At 43.8% G+C, this 23,215-nt stretch overlaps 1 protein-coding gene across 8 annotated transcripts in view; it reads left to right on the top strand.

The window, feature by feature from the left end:
* LOC139452873 (band 4.1-like protein 4) overlaps positions 1 to 23,215 on the top strand; it is a 110,993-nt gene that overhangs the window by 21,827 nt on the left and 65,951 nt on the right. For all 8 annotated transcript variants that reach the window (XM_071234665.1, XM_071234868.1, XM_071234602.1 and 5 more), the window contains exons 2-3: positions 21,681 to 21,785; positions 22,552 to 22,594. In XM_071234665.1, the coding sequence (XP_071090766.1) occupies positions 21,681 to 21,785; positions 22,552 to 22,594 (148 nt within the window). The remainder of the gene's footprint in view (positions 1 to 21,680; positions 21,786 to 22,551; positions 22,595 to 23,215) is intronic.

The following is a 23,215-nucleotide window of genomic DNA, read 5'->3' as shown; positions in this document are numbered from 1 at the left end:
TGGTAAAAAAGACACAATATAATTTGACATACTGCACATGCCAGCAGCAGCATCAGCACTGTTCTTTCCATCCTCTACAATCAATACAATGTCATCTTGCTACCTGTCCAACGAGGAAACATTGTCATCAAGCTCCTCTGTAGCAGCAGTGCATTATCATGCTTCCTGTACAAACAATGAATTGTTATCATTGAACCTGGACAAACAATGAATTGTTATCATGCTACCTGGTCAAACAATGAATTGTTATCATAGTACCTGTACAAACAATGAATTGTTATCATGCTACCTGGACAAACAATGAATTATTATCATAGTACCTGTACAAACAATGAATTGTTATCATGCTACCTGGACAAACAATGAATTGTTATCATGCTACCTGGACAAACAATGAATTGTTATCATTGTACCTGGACAAACAATGAATTGTTATCATGCTACCTGGACAAACAATGAATTGTTATCATAGTACCTGTACAAACAATGAATTGTTATCATGCTACCTGGACAAACAATGAATTGTTATCAGGCTACCTGGACAAACAATGAATTGTTATCATTGTACCTGGACAAACAATGAATTGTTATCATGCTACCTGGACAAACAATGAATTGTTATCATGCTACCTGGACAAACAATGAATTGTTATCATGCTACCTGGACAAACAATGAATTGTTATCATGCTACCTGGACAAACAATGAATTGTTATCATGCTACCTGGACAAACAATGAATTGTTATCATGCTACCTGGACAAACAATGAATTGTTATCATAGTACCTGGACAAACAATGAATTGTTATCATGCTACCTGGACAAACAATGAATTGTTATCATGCTACCTGGACAAACAATGAATTGTTATCATGCTACCTGGACAAACAATGAATTGTTATCATGCTACCTGGACAAACAATGAATTGTTATCATGCTTCCTGTACAAACAATGAATTGTTATCATGCTACCTGGACAAACAATGAATTGTTATCATGCTACCTGGACAAACAATGAATTGTTATCATGCTACCTGGACAAACAATGAATTGTTATCATGCTACCTGGACAAACAATGAATTGTTATCATTGTACCTGGACAAACAATGAATTGTTATCATGCTACCTGGACAAACAATGAATTGTTATCATGCTTCCTGTACAAACAATGAATTGTTATCATGCTACCTGGACAAACAATGAATTGTTATCATGCTTCCTGTACAAACAATGAATTGTTATCATGCTACCTGGACAAACAATGAATTGTTATCATGCTACCTGGACAAACAATGAATTGTTATCATGCTACCTGGACAAACAATGAATTGTTATCATGCTACCTGTACAAACAATGAATTGTTATCATGCTTCCTGTACAAACAATGAATTGTTATCATGCTACCTGGACAAACAATGAATTGTTATCATGCTACCTGGACAAACAATGAATTGTTATCATGCTACCTGGACAAACAATGAATTGTTATCATGCTACCTGGACAAACAATGAATTGTTATCATGCTACCTGGACAAACAATGAATTGTTATCATAGTACCTGTACAAACAATGAATTGTTATCATGCTACCTGGACAAACAATACATTATTACCATGCCCCATGTTCTAAACAATATATGTCGGGTCCCCCTTTTGTGTGCGTTTCATGTAGCCACAAGCTGGGGAACTGAAGTATAGTACTGATAAAACAAAGTAAAACATTCATAAAATATTTACCCTAAGTTGGACCAGATGATCCTGTGACATGACACAATGACATACAGTAAACTCAGTCAACAAGCCCGACCACCGATCCATTTAGTCCCCCCTGATGACAAGCGTAAGTGGCTGGCAAAAACTCGTGCTATGTTTTGAACAAAGTGAAAACAACAAAATCGACAGGCCTGGACGTCTCATCCATCATCAGACATTTGATGCCTTTGCGAATGTTTGCTCAACTCGATTCTTTATGGTGGACAAATATTGGAATACAACTGGTCACAGATTTCATGACTGAGTCCCTGCTAGGAAAATGTAGCAAACCTATCGTCGATGAAATGAATTCATTAGAACAATACTAGCTTCACATTGAGTCTGCTGCAACAAGAGACACAGTTCATAAGTTCCTGACGGGGGATATGATATAGAGGCCTTCGTGTCCCGAGTTAACAGCGTTCTTAGCCTGTGTCTCATCTGCTAAATGTTTTTGGAAATATATACATGTACAAACAACAGAGGACTATTAAAACCATACACACATTGAGTTCAATTTGTTTTTCAGAAATTGAGCATTAGTGAACAAACGTATTTCAAAAGTCGATGGAACTAAACTTTTATCAATAATGATTACTGTACAATAGTAGCACTGCTGTTTTGATTTAAACAGTATTTTAGTATTTTATTTCCATTAATGTTCAGATTTTACATTACATAACGTTACAAAATGGAAAAAGGACTAGCAAACAATAATGTGTTCATTGTCTGAGGAAGATGAATCTTCATTGCCGTGGAGTATAGTATGTATGCTGAGCTGGATAACAAAAAAGTATTTATCAATTCTAAACTTGGCTAGCGTGGACAAGATAGAAAAAAGTGGAAAGCGTCTTCTCTGTTTAGGCCACATGGACAGATGCGAATATCAATCAGAAATCTATCAAATAAATGTGATTTTAAATCACTACAACCTAGCCTAAGTCTAGATAAAATCACCTGACATTGCCGCTGGCCATAACTAGCAAAAGATATAAAATTTGAAGTAAGCTTAGTTTCTCTAGAAATTAATTGCTTAAACTGAGAAAAGGAATCTACATTTCTAATATTAATATCAAGTGCATTCCAAGCTTGTATAACAGATGGCAAAAAAGATTGATTATACTGGGATAAGCATCCTGCTCTGGTCTGGAAGTCATTAGAAGTACGAAGGTTATATCAAGTTATGCTGGATATATTAGGTGGAACCCATAAAGATAGATATTTAGGAGTTAGCCCATTGACCATTTTGTAAAATATACATAATTTATGGTAATGTCGCCTGTCGGACAGTGAGCATAAGCCCGTTTCCCTATAAAGTTTTTTGTGACTGGTTTTTGTTGCACTGCTGTTTTCTTTCAAAAGGTCTGTACTATACGCAAGAAAGAATGGACAGTGTAAATTTTCAGTCTCAGAAATGGGCACTTTTAACATTGCTGACAGACTTGTCTAGAGTTGGTCAGGAGACATGTGGAGCAGGGCGCCCCCTACGATGAATACAGTAGTTTTGTCTCCAACAAGGTGGTGGAACAGTAGCGTATCTCCTACTGGTTAACACATAACGCTGAAGTCCAATGTCGGACCCATGACTACAACCAGTGAAGCCAGTTCATCTATCTCCTGCCGTAATATCGTGGGAATATTGCTAACAGCAGTCAAAACAAAACCCACCAACTCATATAGATTGGTAATTACTTATTGATAACCGATCTCCAGGTACCATGTTGTGTACATAGCAGTCTGCAGCTTTAGTCCAAGGCATGAATCAAGTAAAATCTCTTTCAGTCCAACTATGCTTGTTGTAAGAGGCGACTAACAGGATTGGGTGGTCAGGCTCGCTGACTTGGTTGATGCATGTCATTTTATCCCAATTACATGGATCGATGCTCATGATGTCAATCACTGGATTATTTACAGACTGTCGTGATATAGCAGGAATATTGCTGAGTGAGGCGTTAAACAACAAACAAACATCAGGACAGCAAGATCAGCTAATGCTAGTCAAGATCGACCCAAAATCATGTTTCTCTTGAAAGATCAAGCCAAATGAAAAAAAACTTTTAAACCCACAACACAGTATTTTTCAGAATGTCCATCATGTCCAGTGAGTGAATTTTATTAGCCTGAATTTTATAAATTTATTTCCTTCACTTATTGGAACAATAGTATTTTAAAAAATATCCCAGCCTTCCAGAATGTCAAATGTCTGTCACATTAGTCCGTTATACACCAGTAGAACCTGGTGCCGCCATTGACTTCTCCGTTCCCTTAGTCGGTCATACATCAGTCGTATCTGGTGCCACCATTGACTTCTCCGTTCCCTTAGTCGGTCATACATCAGTCGTATCTGGTGCCACCATTGACTTCTCCGTTCCCTTAGTAGGTCATACACCAGTCGTATCTGGTGTCACCATTGACATCTCACTCCCTTAGTCGGTCATACATCAGTCGTATCTGGTGTCACCTTTGACATCTCACTCCCTTAGTCGGTCATACATCAGTCGTATCTGGTGTCACCTTTGACATCTCACTCCCTTAGTCGGTCATACATCAGTCGTATCTGGTGTCACCATTGACATCTCACTCCCTTAGTCGGTCATACACCAGTCGTATCTGGTGTCACCATTGACATCTCACTCCCTTAGTCGGTCATACGCCAGTCGTATCTGGTGCTACCATTGACATCTTACTCCCTTAGTCGGTCATACGCCAGTCGTATCTGGTGCTACCATTGACATCTTACTCCCTTAGTCGGTCATACGCCAGTCGTATCTGGTGCCACCATTGACTTCTTCATCCCTTTAGTCAGTAATACGCCAGTCATACCTGGTGCTACCATTGACTTCTCCGTCCCCTCTGTACTTACAGATAGTGTATACTGATCCCCCTCCAAATCAGCCCTTTGTTGCTCTGTCTGTCACCCCTGTCTGTTGCCTGTCATATCTTAACAGAAGGCAAACATTGCTGGATCACGGCCGACCGACCGCCAGTGTTAATAATCCCTGGCTATCAGCTGCCTTGCAGCTTACCTGGCTAAGACTTCCTTAACTCTAACCTGCCAGGTATGTGCTTACATGGTCACTGTGGGCCCCCTGCAGGGACACTGACGACAGGTATGCAGGCAGGTGTGGTAGAATACACGCGGGGAGAAATCAATGACAGATTTAATGAAGTAAATAATCTTTGATGTTCTATCCTCACTGGTTCCCTTCTTCCACGAACTTGCTGTGGAGACCTGTAGGGTGGGGGGACACAACAGCTGGGGTGGAGGGTACTGATATTAGTACTCCAGAGCTCCAGATTAATTCTAGAGCCAGTAAGTAACTCTTAATTCCCAGTTTCCATTGTGTCCTGATAGTCTTCTTTGGGTATCAATATATTGGACTCCTTGCTTCCAGTCTCTTGGTTATCTTTACACCGATGAGGAGACATGTTTGTGAATAATTCTGCTTAAAATACATCCGTGGGCAGCATAACTCTCAGCAGTGACATCATGCCTCTTTAACAATGAGCAAAACATAGCACCTTTTTCCTGCATTGTTCACTACAGTAGAGATCATGTATGTGTGATGTGTGATGCCTGTGAATATGGATCTGTCGGAAATACAGGTATGCAAGCTGAAGCTGATACATCGGGAGGGGCGGTCGGGTAGCCTAGCGGTTGAAGCTTTCGCTCGTCATACCGATTACTCGGGTTCGATTCCTGACATAGGCACAATGTGTGAAGCCCATTTCTGATGTCCCCCCGCCATGATATTGCTGGAATATTGCTAAAAGTGGTGTAAAACCATACTCTCACTCACTCAGAGATTTATCGGGAATTAGGCAGTAATGAGTGATTGAGTGAGTATGGTTTAACGCATGACAAGCAATTGCTTTAAACACTAGGCTACCCGACCGCCCCTAGGCAGTAATGACATTCTTATATCATGACACATATCTGTCTCGTATCTGTCTTTTATCAGTCTTGTATCAATCATGTATCAGTCTCGTGTTAGTCGGGTATCGGTCTTGTATCAGTCCTCTATTGATCTTGTATCAGTCCTCTATTGGTCTTGTATCGGTCTTGTATCAGTCATCTATCGGTCTTGTATCTGTCTTTTATCAGTCTTGTATCAATCATGTATCAGTCTCGTGTTAGTCGAGTATCGGTCTTGTATCAGTCCTCAATCTTGTATCGGTCTTGTATCAGTCCTCTATCGGTCTTGTATCAGTCCTCTATTGGTCTTGTATCAGTCCTCTATCGGTCTTGTATCAGTCCTCTATTGGTCTTATATCAGTCCTCTATTGGTCTTGTATCGGTCTTGTATCAGTCATCTATCGGTCTTGTATCAGTCCTCTATCGGTCTTGTATCAGTCCTCTATTGGTCTTGTATCAGTCCTCTATTGGTCTTGTATCGGTCTTGTGTCAGTCATCTATCGGTCTTGTATCGGCCTTGTATGAGTCTCGTATCAGTCTTGTATTAATTAGTGTACGTCAGTCTTTGGGGCAGTTCCTCCTGTGGTTCCAGCTGTTCCAAGATGTCAGTGTGACTCTTGTTTCACAAACATGCATAACCGGCTCAAAAAGTTCTCCTTGAATAGGAAGATCTGCATACTGTCTTGACAAATGATGAATGACGGGTCCCTTTGGGTCCATGTTGAAAGGTTTCCACAGGTTCAGTGGGGAGATGTTGGTGTTTTGTGGGAGAGAGGTGAAGGAAGCTATTACTATGTAAATCAGCTCACATGATGCTGTTGAGGAGGGGGCATTTCAAAACATCTCAGCTCATTTCCTACCGAAAACGTTTCTTTGTTGGTAAGATTGTTCTGGAAGGGTTTGTTTGAGATCACTGATCATTGTCGACTGTTTATGGCTTGTCGTTGCTGTGACAGTCAAATATGGGAAGGTGTGATGTATGCAAAAGAAATTCCTTCTTACAAGATCAAAATTCCTATCTGAAAAGATGCCTAAACATTTGACACAGTCCCCATGGAGATGCTGTTGGACAACATTGAAGGTGTCACAGCGACATACTCAGGTATCACTTCTGACTGCAGTTACCCCCCTCCCAACAGAAGACAGAAACAATGGGGACCAGTTGATGGATGGAAAGGGAACTTGCTGCAGCGGCCGTGGCAGCTTCCAACTGCCCCACTGCATGCACCAGGGACCCGATCGCACACCTTCCTGCATGGAAGGGGAACAACGTGAAGGTCTATCTGCAGTCCCAACAAGTGTGTTTTAAGTCTCCACAACAACAGTTTTGTTTGGCTTGAATTTAATGAAGTGTGCCAAGTTACCAAATATCAAATAACATCTACTTTAATTTAGGTAAGGAAAAGATATATGGATGAACATCTTCTTTATTACAATGCTCTTAATAATATAGAAGTTGTTCATCCATATATCTTATTCTTACGTAGTACTTCAACTTCTAAAGGTCTCTCAAAGATGTTATTTTGATTTCTACAATGTTTCAGTTTCATCCAAGACAATGTCCTCCGTCCATCTTTATAAGCCAAGGTTTTTAGTTTGTGATTGTTTTTTTAGAACAAGGTGATCATTAATCAAGCCGCCTGTATACATGTCAGGGCCAGGCAAGCCAGTAGTTGAGGCCTGAACTTCGATCTATGCAGTGCAGGCCTGATAACATACTGTCAAGCTTGAGGCTGCTTGTTTGTTGTTTGTTGTTTGTTGTTTAACATTGCACTCAGCAATATTCCGGATATATGTGGGGAGTCTGTAAATGATCAAGTCTGGACCAGACAATCCATTGAGCGACATTATGAGCATCGATCCATGAAATTGGGATATGATGACATGCATCAACCAATCAGCGAGTCGACCACCTGATCCAGTTAGTCGCCTATTGCGGCAAGCATAGTCGCCTCTTAAGACAAGCATGGTCTCCTCTTACGCCAAGCATAATCACCTGATACAAGCATTGTGGCCTCATACAAGCATTGTGGCCTCATACAAGCATAGTCGCCTCATACAAGCATTGTGGCCTTATACAAGCATTGTGGCCTCATACAAGCATTGTGGCCTCATACAAGCATAGCCACCTCATACAAGCATTGTGGCCTCATACAAGCATAGTCGCCTCATACAAGCATTGTGGCCTCATACAAGCATTGTGGCCTCATACAAGCATTCTGGCCTCATAATAGCATAGCCACCTCATACAAGCATTGTCGCCTCATACAAGCAGTCGCCTCTTACGCCAAGCATAGGCGCCTCTTATGCCAAGCATAGTCGCCTCTTACGCCAAGCATAGTCGCCTCTTACGCCAAGCATAGGCGCCTCTTACGCCAAGCATAGTCGCCTCTTACGCCAAGCATGGGGAGCATTATGTGGTGGGAAGGCGACAGTGGTTTGTTTGTATGGATGATCATCTATTATTCATAGTCCATTTGATTATCTAATTGTGCCAGAAGTGAGGCCTAATTTTGATCATGTTCAGATGGCAGCAGTGGCATATGGTGGAGAGGATGCATGATTGTTTCCCTGGCTCTTCTTTCCATCAACATTCTTCAGTTTTATGTTCCCTTGATTCCTGGAATTTGGAACACCTTATCCAATTTCATTAACCGACTCCATGACCCATCGTTGTAAGTGAAAATTACCCAGTTCGTGGATATACACAACATGAACAACATGGTATGACGTGGCAACACCCCCCTCGGTCCCTCTGAACACATCACATGGCCCACCTTGGTTCCATGCTAAACACCCAACTGTCAAAATGAAGTTGCATGTAATTGAATTATGGCCAGAGTTTAAGATGAAGTAGTTAGGTGAGCGTCTGTGTTGCACATCGGTAATGAGAGTTGGCAGAGATGGAGCGGCCGGTAGGGTGCAAGGAATGATACTGCAGCAGGTATTCCCTAACATTGCTCCAAGGCACTACTGAAAGAAAAGTCTGTGGATGTGAAGTAATTCTTTTCTCCTTATAGGCAAGTCTGGATATGTGGACCACTCCCTTATAGGGACAACTTGTCCTCATTCTTTACAACTTCTAGAAATTATGATTTAAACTAATAATTATTGCCTCGGAGACTTGTGCAGGTCTAGGTCCTCTTCCCCCCTCTGTTTCATCAGCTGTAAGTTCAGCGATTGGTTAATCCAGTCACACTGTGCAAAGCATTATCAAGAGGGGGATGGAAGAACATGTGTCTCTGGTTCGGAGTTGGACGTGGAATAGGCCATTAAAATCATTGTGCACCTATATTGGTTTGGGAGTTGTTTTGAGTACAGTCATGTTGGTTCCTGCGAGGATAATGATTTTTGAAAAATAATAATTGTTCTTTAAGACTTGAAAAAAAAAATTGCCTGCCATAAAAATAACATTTTTGCAAGGTGTTTTTCTTTTTAAACAAATTCAGGCTCATAGTATTAGACCAGACAAATATCGGGTTTTGTATCTGTAGCTGGAAAAGAATATATCTAATCTCGATACAAAATCCAAGCCCTATTTAAGGTAGGGATGGGTATACCCTGATATAAGGTAGAGATGGGTATACCCCTATATAAGGTAGGGATGGGTAGGATGGGTATACCCCTCTGTAAGGTGGGGATGTGTACACCCCTGTATAAGGTAGGAATGGGTATACCCTGATATAAGGTAGGGATGGGTAGGATGGGTATACCCCTCTGTAAGGTGGGGATGTGTACACCCCTGTATAAGGTAGGAATGGGTATACCCCTATATAAGGTAGGGATGGGTATACTCCTATTTAAGGTTGGGATGGGTATACCCCTATATTGGGTTGGGATGGGTATACCCCTATACAGGGTAGGGTCCCTGACACCAGTCCGTGACACCCGTCCCTGACACCCGTCCCTGACACCCGACCCTGAACCCGGTCCCTGACACCCTGGTTTCTGACACCCGGTCCCTGACACCCGTCCCTGACACCCTTCCCTGAACCAAGTCCTAGACACCCGTCCCTGAACCCGGTCCCTGACACCCGGACCCTGACACCCGTCCCTGACACCAGTCCCTGACACCCTCCGTGACACCCGTTCCCGAACCCCGTCCCTGAACCCAGTCCCTGAACCCAGTCCCTGACACTTGTCCCTGACACCCGTCCCTGAACCCGGTCCCTGACACCCGTCCCTGACACCCGTCCCTGAACCCGGTCCCTGAATCCGGTCCCTGAACCCAGTCCCTGACACCCGGTCCCTAACACCCGGCCCTGACACCCGGCCCTGACACCCGTCCCTGACACCAGTCCCTGACACCCTCCGTGACACCCTTCCCCGAACCCCGTCCCTGAACCCAGTCCCTGAACCCAGTCCCTGAACCCAGTCCCTGACACTTGTCCCTGACACCCGGCCCTGAACCCGGTCCCTGACACCCGTCCCTGACACCGGTCCCTGAACCCGGTCCCTGAACCCAGTCTCTGACACCCGGTCCCTAACACCCGGCCCTGACACCCGTCCCTGACACCCGTCCCCGACACCCGTCCCCGACACCCGTCCCTGACACCCGTCCCCGACACCCGTCCCCGACACCCATCCCTGACACCCGACCCTGACCCTGGTCCCTGACACACGGTCCCTGACACCCATCCCTGACACCCATCCCTGAACCCAGTCCCTGAACCCGGTCCCTGAATCCGGTCCCTGACACCCAGACACCCATCCCTGACACCCGGTCCCTGAATCCTGTCCCTGAATCCGGTCTCTGAACCCGTCCCTGACACCCGTCCCTGACACTCGGTCCCTGACACCCGTCCCTGAACCAAGTCCCTGAACCAAGTCCCTGACCCCCGCCCCTAAACCCGGTCCCTGACACCCGGCCCTGACACCCAGCCCTGACACCTGTCCCTGAACCAAGTCCCTGAATCCGGTCCCTGACACCCGTCCCTGACACCCATCCCTGACACCCGGTCCCTGAATCCGGTCCCTGAACCCGGTCTCTGAACCCGTCCCTGACACCCGGTCCCTGACACCCGTCCCTGAACCCGGTCCCTGAACCCGGTCCCTGACACCCGGTCCCTGACACCCGGTCCCTGAACCAAGTCCCTGACCCCGCCCCTAAACCCGGTCCCTGACACCCGGCCCTGACACCCAGCCCTGACACCTGTCCCTGAACCAAGTCCCTGAATCCGGTCCCTGACACCCGTCCCTGACACCCGTCCCTGACACCCATCCCTGACACCCGGTCCCTGAATCCGGTCCCTGAACCCGGTCTCTGAACCCGTCCCTGACACCCGGTCCCTGACACCCGTCCCTGAACCCGGTCCCTGAACCCGGTCCCTGACACCCGGTCCCTGACACCCGGTCCCTGAACCAAGTCCCTGACCCCGCCCCTAAACCCAGTCCCTGACACCCGGCCCTGACACCCTTCTCTGACACCCGTCCCTAAACCCGGTCTCTGACAACAAGTTGCCTCGGGGCTAGACATAAAAACAGACAAGTGGCATGCATTAGCTCTGTCAGGCCATGTATTTGACTTGAATGAAATATGGTGTGGATTCCAGACATTCTTTGAAGTAGTGTTATGTACATTCATGATCGTGTGATCTAATTTACAAGCAGGCAGTGTAAGCTTTCAGAAGGGGTCGCATATCTTGGGGGTTCCAAAGGGGGTCAAGTTTGACTGAGTGGATTATTACGTTGGTCCTTATTCATCTCCTATTCCGCAGCCGTGTCTCGCATTTCACTGGCAGACTTCAGTGAATATATCAGTTAGAAAGTATATAAAAATGCAAGAAAAAAAGGCAGGAATATTCACGTTGTAACCTGGTACATTTGAAGTATGTATTGATCTATTCAGCCAATCCCTACATGCTGCAGATTGTTTCTAGGATAGAATTGCATGAAATTAATGGTGATTTGTATGACTCTGAAACAAGATCTCCAACTCGGGTCTGAAGGAGTTTACCCATGGTTCAACATTCCAAGTAGCCTTGCTCCAAGGCTGTACTGAAAGAAAAGTCATGCACGTGTAGTAATTTCTATCTTCCTAATAGGCAAGTCTAGATATTTGGTCAGTACTCCAGTTTCTTATAAGACAACTTGTTCTTATTATTTACATAATCTAGAACATATGATTTACACTGATAATGATTGCCTCAGAGACTTGTGCAAGCCTTCATCCTGAGCGATGAGACTCAATGCAAGATGTGTTGTTACTGTATTGTTATGAGGGGCAGTTGATTGGAAAAGTTACATTCTACTGCTGAAAGGCCAGATCTATCGTAGATTTACATAAATCTGTGCATGTAACTGGACACGGGTATCGATCCGAGCCGATGAGGCTGATTCAGTGTAGAGCGTTGCAGCAAGAGTTGGGAAGGGAAGGGGAGGGGAGGGGAGGGGAGGGGGAGAGCTCCGGTAGATGATTTACTTTTGATCTCAATGTGATGTTCTTCGAACTTGGTCTGAGTGCAGTCAGGTTTTATCTTGGTGGATGAACAACATTCCAAGCTGTCACACTCTCACACCTTGGTACACCATGCATTGTAGTCATATTTATGTCTCAGGGGAGTTTAATAAATGTGTTGTCATGTGTTGAGACTTTTGGTTGTGCCTGAAAAATCTTGTGATGGGAGCGAGGCATACAACTGTCTTGTGATGGGAGCGTGGCATACAACTGTCTTGTGATGGGAGTTACTTGTGTCTGTTCTCGTTATTTGGGTCAGCGAGTTAGGGGGAGGGAAACCAAGTGGTGTGCCATGCCATTGTTGGAATATTGCTAAACTCACTCATTCATTCACTCACTCACTCACTCACTCACTCACACACCACTCATTCACCCACCCAACTCACTCGCTCACTCACTCACTCAAACATAACCACTCACTCAAACAAACCAACTCACTCAAAGTGCGTGGTTGGTTGGTTCTCTTACGCCGCACTCAGCAATATTTCCAGCTATATGACGGCGGTCTGTAAATAATCGAGTTTGGACCAGACAATCCAGTGACTGATATCATCAGCATCGATCCAAGCAATTGGGATTGATGACATGCTTCAACCAAGTCAGTGAGCCTGACCACCCGATCCCGTTAGTCGCCTCTTACGACAAGCATAGTCGCCTTTAATGACAAGCATGGGTTGCTGAAGACCTATTCTACCCTGGTTCTTCACGGGTCCAGGGTGTTGGGGTAGCCATGTGGTTAGTGTGTCAAATCATTGTCAAATGTGGGTTTCATTCCCAACATGGTTCATGGAGACCAACCAACACCATGAGCTGCTTCTGCACTCACAGAATTGCCCCCCTGAAGACAGTTTCTTCTGCCTAAACTATTTCCAATATTAATTATCTCAGTGTGAACATATGTAGTAGTGGCCGATTTGGGGGACTTGTTGTCGAAGTCACTGAAGAGCTCAGTTCACACATCAAACCATGTTTCAGAGCAACGAGAACAGTAAAGATGCATAAATTTTTCATAGACAGAGATAACGCCTTGAAAAAATGAAAATTGAAATTGATTTCAGTTTAATCTTGTCAAAGTTCAAAGGAACTAAAGATGTGTAAACCCAAACATGTCCGGAAAATGCGTTCTTCCTGGAGAATGAATTTGGCAGTTGAATTCACACGGAAAAAATCTCAACGCATGGGAACGTTATGAAGGACGGCTGAAGCCTGCTCCAGTACCTTCGTAGTGGGAGCTCTCCAGGTCCACTTGAGATTTTCATTGGCCGTCTCATCAAGCGAAAGAGAACCCTATGTCACTGAACACTGCTATCTCCCGAAAAATCTATTATTTAGACATAAAGTAGACATGGGATGGACAATGGGCCAGCCCAGTGTTTTCCAACTCTTTTGAAGTAGCGTCCTTTTAGCGGCTGGAATTGAGAGATTCGTTGAACGTCAATGCATCGACGTGTGAGAGCTCGTCAGACCAGGGAGCGGGGTAATTAGAAAGGGGATTCAATTTGATGAAGTTTTGAAGCAAGTTTGATTTTCATTATACATCTGTAATGAAACCCCTCTCGTATGCTCTTCTAGGGCTCCACACACAGGCTCCATGCTGTAAGGGCTCCATGTTTGTATCAGGGTGGCTGAGGGGCTGTGGTGCTGATAGGATGTTTCTGATTGCCATACTAATGAGACAGTTAGCTGTGTGGGCGAGGTGTTGAAATACGGCGCACGGCCATGTTACTGTGGCCGGACACACAGTTGACTGTATTCAAGAGTGAAAAGATATCCTTGGACCTGCTATATGTTCACATAGAAAGATATCCTAGGACCTGCTGCATGTTCACATAGAAAGATATCCTAGGACCTGCTTCATCTTGCCCGAAGCACTCTGTCCAGTGTCTGTTTATGAAAAGGGAGAATATTAATTTTCTATTTTGTAACTTGACCCATTTCTGTATCCCTGATACAGTTTGAAAATTGAGTCGCAGTGATCGAAATATGGCTGACAGTGAAAGTCATAGGGTCCTTGTCATAACTCGTACATATATTAATTTAAGGGTCCTTAGATTTGAATATTCCACTGCAGAAAACCTCAAGGACCCAGCTTTGTTTGATACACTGAAGACAGAAAATTGTTTCACACAGGAAATGATTTCTCAAGTCAATAATAAATTGACAAGAGGTTATGCATTGTGACGTACACGCCGATTTTCTTGTCATGTTTGGCTTGATTGCAACAAACTGAGTTGTACCAAAGTAATTCTGTTTCAGATGCAATCAGCCGTCTGAGCTGTGACGACGGCACTTCAACACGCCATTCTGTTACTGTACACAACATCCCTCCCCTCATCAAAATGTTAGAAAGAAATACAAAGCAGCTTTATGATATTTTGAACGATGTTACCCCATAATGTTAATTCTATAGATGATTAATAGAACATAGTGTAAACACCGACACAAATGAAATAGGAATGTTGTCGCAGACGTTCTTTGAAGTTGTTTTTGTATGTCTGAGGGACAAAGGTGGAGTTGCCTGAAAGGGGAGATAAAGACGAATCTGTGGTGCATTCCTCCAGTCTTTGAACACTAGTGTGTTAAATGCTGCCGTGATTACTATGAAGGATGCCAGTTCGAGCAGGAACTGGTGTCTGCTGATCAAACCCATGTCCAGGCATCGCGTCTCCACGGCTTTCGGAGAAAATGTGATTAAATGCTACATTAAGTTTGATGAAGTTCTGCTCTAACCCAGTTGTGTGCAGTAGGGCGGAGTAATAAAGGCAAAGACCAATACTTGCCCCCTCATTTAGGGGGGAACCCAGGGGACCCACGCTTGTCGGACCTCAAACGAAGATTGACTTTTTTAAGAGGAATTAGGTATTAGCTTTGAAGTTGTAATGAGGTAATCTGTCATATGACTCTTCTTGATTTCGTGGATCTGTCTCGGACAGTCTCAAGTCATACGTCACTCATGGCCTTTCAAGTTGCCTCTTGATGAAATAAACACAGATTTGGTCACAGCAGAATGAAGTTTGAAATAAACCTGTTTGCATGGTTACATAATTTTAAGATATCAGTTGGTGAGCCTCCATTCTGTGTGACCAGACAGATTGGTTCAACACACAGCTGGGTATCTTCTGTGCCTTTGGGGGTTCCAGGGCAAGAGCCACAACACTAACTGAACTAGAAATTGGATGACTGTCAGGTTACAATGTTGGCAGGTTTTGGTAATTATTTGAATGTCTAGGATACAGAGGATATATATGGCAGGTGTGGGATATGGACTGTATATATGGCAGGTGTGTGGGATATGGAGGGTATATATGGCAGGTGTGTGGGATACGGAGGGTATATGTGGTAGGTGTGGGATATAGAGGGTATATATGGCAGGTGTGTGGTATACAGAAGGTATATTTGGCAGGTGTTTGGAATATAGAGGGTATATAAGGCAGGTGTGTGGGGTATGGAGAGTATGTGACAGGTGTGGGATATGGAGGGTATATATGGCAGGTGTGTGGGTTATGGAGGGTATATTTGGCAGGTGTGTGGGATATGGAAGGTATATATGGCAGATGTGTGGGATATGGAGGGTATATTTGACAGGTGTGTGGGATATGGAGGGTATATATGGCAGGTGTGTGGGATAGGGAGGGTATATTTGGCAGGTGTTTGAAATATGGAGGGTATATATGGCAGGTGTGTGGGATATGGAGGGTATATTTGGCAGGTGTTTGAAATATGGAGGGTATATATGGCAGGTGTGATATACAGAGGGTATATTTGGCAGGTGTTTGGAATATGGAGGGTATATATGGCAGATGTGTGGGATATGGAGGGTATATTTGGCAGGTGTGGGATATGGACTGTATATATGGCAGTGTGTGGGATATGGAGGTAATGATGATCATTGATTCATTCCAGGCTCTAAGGCGACACTTTTTTTATTTCTTGGTTTATGGATTTCAAACACATTTCAAAAGTGAGGTAGGCAAATTAGATAAACAATAAAAAAAATTCTTTGAGACAACTCAATTTTTCAAGAACATTTTATTATATCTCTGGCACACAGCTTGTGCACCAATGGCAATATAACAATATTCGTGTCATGGTGAAATGCATGAAAGCCATTTTGGCAGCATGGGCGATGATTAAACTGGTCACCACTGCGCTTTGTGTTGACATGCTTTGATGGTATTGGAGAAGGATCCCAGCGAGAAATATCAGAGTGACTTCCCTTTGCTTTACACTCCACAAGGAAACAAACTTTTGTTTGTTTGAACTTTTTATGCATTTTTTAAAGTAAATATCGGCAGTAATAAAAAAAGGAGTAATTTTTATTTATTTACTTTTTCAACATTTGGACATTGAAAGAGTGGCACATCAGTAAACCAAGGTATTAAAAGAATGTCGCCAAAAGTAATTATCAAAACGTACAGTACACAGCACAATATCATTACTTTACAGGACCCTCACATTGCCAGCTACGATCCTCAGAATGAATTATCAGGGGTCCCCTGGACCCTCACTTAGTAAGTCAAGGTAAAACCCTGCTGTTGGTTCTACGGCTTTCTTTATATCTTGTCAATGATGCTCACATGACAATTTCTCTGTACCAAAACTCTCCCGAGCTGGGGCATAAAGGGAGGTAATTGATTTTAGCAGAAGTTATAAGAATTGTCAACCAGATGACGTCACTACAGTGAGACGGATATCCCTGTCATTGAGACATCTGGCTGCTCACTGCCTGCTGTAGTTGAAATATGAATCCCGAAAAGTCATGTTCGATTGAAATTATTCTGAAATGTCAATGTTGTGTAAACATGTTACAAATATTGAAGTGACCTTGAGAATGCCAGACTGTGGAAGTGGGTGTATGGGCAGGGTGATGACCCCGGAGGTGTTCACCGGTACTCAGATATCACACCTGTTTAACGAGCACTCTATATAGATTTCACTGCAGGTCATAATACTGTTGCCTGTGTCACACCTGAGGAAGTGATCTAATTCAGGTGATAATATATATTCTATGCTGTAGGTTTGTGACTGTTGGACATATTTGTGAGGGGAGTCCTTCTGCCCAGGTAACACCAGTTTCCTTCGCATCTCCCCTCCAGGGACACAATACTGTGACATCACGTTGACCCAACCTAATGTCATTTTTATTCTGACTGGAGAAATAACTTGTTGTGGTATCTACTCAAAGAAAGGACCCTGCCAAAAGACTTTATGCTATTCCTATTTTGAATTGTATTCATGTATTTATCTGTAAGGGTCTTTTGTAGCCAAGAGATAAAATGTCCTGGGTTTTTTTTGTTATGTTTTTTTGTTTGTATAACGCCGCACTCTGCAGTATTCCAGCTATATGACAGAGGTCTGTAAATAATCAAGTCTGGACCAGACAGTCCATAGATTGACATCATGTACATTGATCCACACAATTGGGATATGATGACTTGCATCAACCAAGTTAGCAAGCCTGTCCATCCGACCCCGTAAGTCACGGGTGTATTGTACAGGTACAGCTGGGGTAGATGGTTGTCTCCAGGGGAGGGGGGTTCCCAAGTCATTGCCTCCCATGAAAGGAGAGGGCAGGAGACCAACAGAGATTTATTTACTTGATAAGGCACACAATGAAAACTTCAAATGTCATGGTGCCTTTGTGTTCTTAAAATGATTTTCTTGTCCTTCCAGTGTTTCTGAAAGGGTTTGTAATGTGAGACTGACTTGCAGTCTGATTTCAGCTGGATAATGAAATGTGTTCTTGTTGTACATGGGTGGTTTACACTCGTAGGACGCCTGCACTGGTCAACTTCGAAATTGCAATACAGTCACAACATAGATACACATTTCTGGATCCAGTTCTGAACATATTAAATGCTCAGATTCTGGTAAAGGTAGTTTTGAAGAACCAGGGTTAGCCTCAACCAGGAATCAGTCTTCCAGCCTTGAAATCAGAGGACATCTGTAGGGACAACTTGATTTTTCACATAAACCAAAAATTAAGAAATGGGTTACTGACCTGTAGTCTACCTCTGAGAAACAATGACAATGAGTGATGACTATGCCTCAGTTTCCTGATCAAAATGTTGTTTAGGAGACAGCAGAAATGGACTTGACACTTTTTGCCCGTGTGGCGAATGTCGAACCTGGGCCTGTGCATGACGATCAAACACTTTAACCACCAGGCTATGCCAACTTAATGTGAGCTTGAGTATGCTGTCAATACCCAATTCACATATGCCAGATTTCATTCAAGCGTATGCTCACTGCGCAAAATTATTATTGCCCCTGATAATGGAACAGTATGCACTGTTTTCATTCTCTTCTCCCTGGGGAGTATACAACCCAAGCTGCCTGTTAGGTACAAGAAGGTTAACAGTCACATTACAATCTCATACCAACCTAGGTCATATTTCTGACTATCTGCTTTGTTGAAGACGCTGACATGAGTACCTAGTTTGTTAGATCCAGGTCCAATTTCTCGACAGCTCCAGTTTTCTGTGTACAGCTTAAGTCCCCATTCACCCCAATCCCTTGTACATACATAGGTTGCTATATAACCTCTGACTGTCTGTTCTGTTGAAGTAGATACGTACAGGGTAGATCCCTGCCGTGCTGTCCTCCTGTCCATGTAGCATGAATTAGGATCCGTTAACAAGCACTTGGCGGGTATTCAACAATCACCTGATTGTTCAGTCGAGAAGCTGTAAATATTTCAGTGAACCAACAACTTTGAGGAGCGGTACTGTTCGTGCTTTCTGTTTTATGAAATCAATTTTTTATGGATAGTAAAAGTTTAAAGTGGGAGTAATTCATTTAACCTATTCTGAGGACTGCAAGGTAGTTGCAAGTTCAGCTTTAGGCAATACAGGGTCAGATAGGTTTGGCAGTTATTGATTTCAGTCTCATGAACTTTCAATAGCAGTTATGTATTTACAGTGCAGGCACTACACCTCGGAGTACTTGTATCTTGATATGTCGAGCTAATGGCAGCCCACTGAAGTAGCTGGCCCAAACTGCCTCATAGTTTATGTGCACAGTATGGCCTTGTAATAGTGTATATTACAATATACCTCTCTGTTATCATTGTGTGTATAGGCAATGTACCTCTGTAATGGTATTGTATATAGACAGTATACCACTCTCTTATGGTATTGTATACAGATAGTATACAACTCTGTTATAGTGTTGTACCCATGAAGATCTGGGTTAGAATAGGTCTTCAGGAACCCATGCTTGTCGTTACAGCGAGGTGACTAACGGGATCAAGTGCGGCGTTAAACAACAAGCAAAACAACTGTTATGGTATTTTATGTAGACAATATACCACTCTGTTACAGTATTGTATACAGACAGTATACCACTCTGTAATGATATTGTATACAGACAATATACCACTCTGTTATGGTATTGTATATAAACAATATGCCACTTTGTTATGGTATTGTATATGGACAGTGTACCTCTGTTACAGTGTTGTATACAGACAATATAGCACTCTGTTATGATATTGTATACAGACAGTATACCACTCTGTTAATGATATTGTATACAGACAATATACCACTCTGTTATGGCATTGTATACAGACAGTATACCACTCTGTTATGGTATTGTATACAGACAATGTACTACTCAGGGATGTGTTGAGCTGATGCATCTGACGGTGTTGAGCTGATGCATCCGACGGTGTTGAGCTAATGCATCTGACAGTGTTGAGCTGATGCATCTGACGGTGTTGAGCTGATGCATCTGACGGTGTTGAGCTGATGCATCTGGCGGTGTTGAGCTGATGCATCTGATGGTGTTGAGCTGAAGCATCTGACGGTGTTGAGCTGATGGATCCGATAGTGTTGAGCTGATGCATCTGACGGTGTTGAGCTGATGCATTCGACGGTGTTGAGCTGATGCATCCGGCGGTGTTGAGCTAATGTATCCGACGGTGTTGAGCTGATGCATCTGACGGTGTTGAGCTGATGCATCTGACGGTGTTGAGCTGATGCATCTGACAGTGTTCACCTGGTCCACCTATGTTACAAGGGATGTTTTCAGCTGGTTGACACTGGGATGCACTATCATGTTTGATGCCCTAGTGTTGGCGGGGTCAATTGTTCAGCACTATGTATGTCAGTGTCGACAGGCTGCTTATATTGAAAGCTGACACAACAACTTAAGTCTCATCACGCTCTGACTGGGGGAGAGCAAACACAAGCCTTTGAGCATCTGACGCTGCCTTGTACACTATCACATTCCTTTTGTAGCTTACTCTCTGTACAGTTTAATGGCTTGCTTGTAACATCCTCTCTATCATGTTGATGTACTAACACCACCAACATGGGGTCATTCAACCCTGTCACTGCTTGCAAATACAAATATTGTCTCTGATACATTGATACGAAAATCTGTACATATTGGATAGATCAGGAGACAACAGGAGCTTTCTCATTGATGGGCAGTGGATGTGTGCACCAGTACCAATAGTTACTCTGTAGCTGAGACTAGACTCTTGAAGTAGGTAGGGGTGTTGGAGTGTGAGAGTTTGGAGTTTTCGAGGAGAACAACGTAAGGGTTGTATGGAGCCTTGAATGTACCTTTTAACATGGGTTGCTGAAGTCCTATTCTACCCCAGATCTTCACAGGTTACCTTGTGTGAAGAACAGGAAGGTAGTTTGTCTGGTCCTGGGAGGGAACAAGCTGAAGGTACACGTAGTGAAAGAGAGTAAATGTCTGTCTTGTGTCATTGAAGACACAAAGTACCTGGGTGAAACACAGTACGTGTCTGACTCGGGTCATTGAAGAAACACAAAGTAGTTAAGTTCTACCCATGGCAGTGTCACAAACTCTCACCAACAGAGCTTTACAGCGACTAAGGATTTGAATGCCCATCTAAATGATGTGTGCGTTAATTGCTAATAAATTCTTTTCACATTTATCCAAATCACTGAAACTTGGCAAAAATAGTGAAGGAAATGTATGCACCCCAAAGATTACCTGTTGAGTAATGTTGTGAACACAATAGATTTCCTTCAGAGGCACATCTCTGTTGATGAGAATAATAGAATCACATAACATAACTGTAATTATCAATGATATCTGTCTCGGTAGCTATATACAAGAAATGTCTCAAGGACATGCAAAAGAATCAGCTCATGTAGAAACGTTTAGGCAGGTCGGTCCACACATAGTATTAACATGGGACCAGATTTCCATCAGTGCGTGTCATCTGGACCTCTGCCAGTATTATTTGTTTGTGTGTTTGTTGTTTAACACCGCACTCAGCAATATTCCAGCTAAAGGATGGCGGTCAAACAATCCAGTGATTAACATCATGAGCATCAATCCACCCGATTGAGTGACGATGACATGCATGAACCAAGTCAACGAGCCTGACCTCCTGATCTCGTTAGACTTATGACAGATTTGTCGCCTTTTACCACAAGCATGGGTTGCTTCACCTATTGTCTACCCAGATCTACCTGTCACCATTGTTCGGAGATACTCCCATGTGAGAACCATGTGTGATGTAGAAACTAGGGAGGAAACTCAGTAAGTAAACCCTTCTCTTGTTCCAGGGCAGCTCCAAGGGATACCAGCTCCTTGAGAAGGTGTTTGACCATCTGAACCTGTTTGAGAAGGACTACTTTGGAGTCAGATTTGTGGATAATCGGGGCCAAACTGTAAGTATGGAAGCTTTGTTAGAATTAGTGTGCTGATCTACCTTCAGTTGCTGGCGATCTATAGCCTGTTTTTATAAGTGTTGTTGAATGATAGTTTATTTTTACATGTTCTCAAACTAGATATTCTAGTTATTCTACTGTCGTTCGGCAAAAGGATTTTATTTAGATGTATTTCTCATGTCTAACATTTGCTGAAATAATGCCGATGTGACTTTAAATTTTAACTCACTTACTGTGACTCCTGGCAGAAGGTGAGCTACGACCCATGTCTCGGGTTATTGTTAACCCTTGGCACCATGTCCACACCACAAGAGTTGTCTTCAGGTGAGAGAAATGGATTGTACAGTCTTTCTGCTACTGTTCATTTCAAGTTGTGCGTCCTTGTGTCAGTCACTGCATTAAGATGGAGTTGCCAGGCCCATGGTAGCCCCCCTCGGCTGTCTCTGGTTTCCTCGTCCTGAGCACCTGCTCTCTGCCACGCTTCACATACCTGATGTAATGTGCTGCTGCAGAGAGCTGCCGGCATGGTCAGCATGCCCTGCCACGCTTCACATACCTGGTGTGATGTGATGTGCTGCTGCTGCAGAGAGCTGCCGGCATGGTCAGCATGCCCTGACACAACATGCATCGAGGAACTGGGAAATATCGGTGTCAGAGACACCCTCTACCTGTACAAGAACCCCCTCCTCCCCCTCTACTGTTATGCTTTATGAGAAGGCCACATTGATCTGTATGTGTCCTTTATGTGTGTTCCATTGTCTTCCAGCACTGGCTAGAGGAGAGCAAGTCCATCGCGTCACAACTCAAAGGTGAGATCCAGAGATAACCAAAGATGTTTATGTTGGGATTGTTACACAGTCCCCTTGACTTCGTCTGATTGTAACCTCAGGGTTAAAACCTAACGCTAGCCCATCAGCCCAGGGCTAGTATAAATTCATGGGGGCTCTTACAAACTTCCTAATTTCACGAATTGTTTTTGTTTTAACATTATAAGGGCCTTTTATCTTTACCCAAGCTAGTAAAGCTTTTCAGTTTTCAGACTAGTGCCAATTTCTAACCCTGGATCTATTCCTGTTCCAGCATTAGAAATTGGCACTAGTGCTATAGTCCTTGCCAAACTGCCCAGACCAACTGGGTACTGGCTGTAAGGGGACCAATCAGGTACTGGCTGTAAGGGGACCCACCAGGTACTGACTGTAAGGGGGCCCACCAGGTACTGGCTGTAAGGGGCCCACCAGGTACTGACTGTAAGGGGACCCACCAGGTACTGGCTGTAAGGGGACCCACAAGGTACTGGCTGTAAGGGGACCACCAGGTACTGGCTGTAAGGGGACCCACCAGGTACTGGCTGTAAGGGGACCCAGCTGTAAGGGGACCACCAGGTACTGGCTGTAAGGGGACCCAGCTTTAAGGGACCCAGCTGTAAGGGG

This window comes from Haliotis cracherodii, unplaced genomic scaffold, assembly GCF_022045235.1.
Source record: "Haliotis cracherodii isolate W230 unplaced genomic scaffold, xgHalCrac1.p SCAF_1, whole genome shotgun sequence".
NCBI lineage: Eukaryota > Metazoa > Mollusca > Gastropoda > Lepetellida > Haliotidae > Haliotis > Haliotis cracherodii.
Note: the sequence above shows the minus strand (reverse complement) of the source record. Positions and strands in the feature narration are given on the sequence as shown.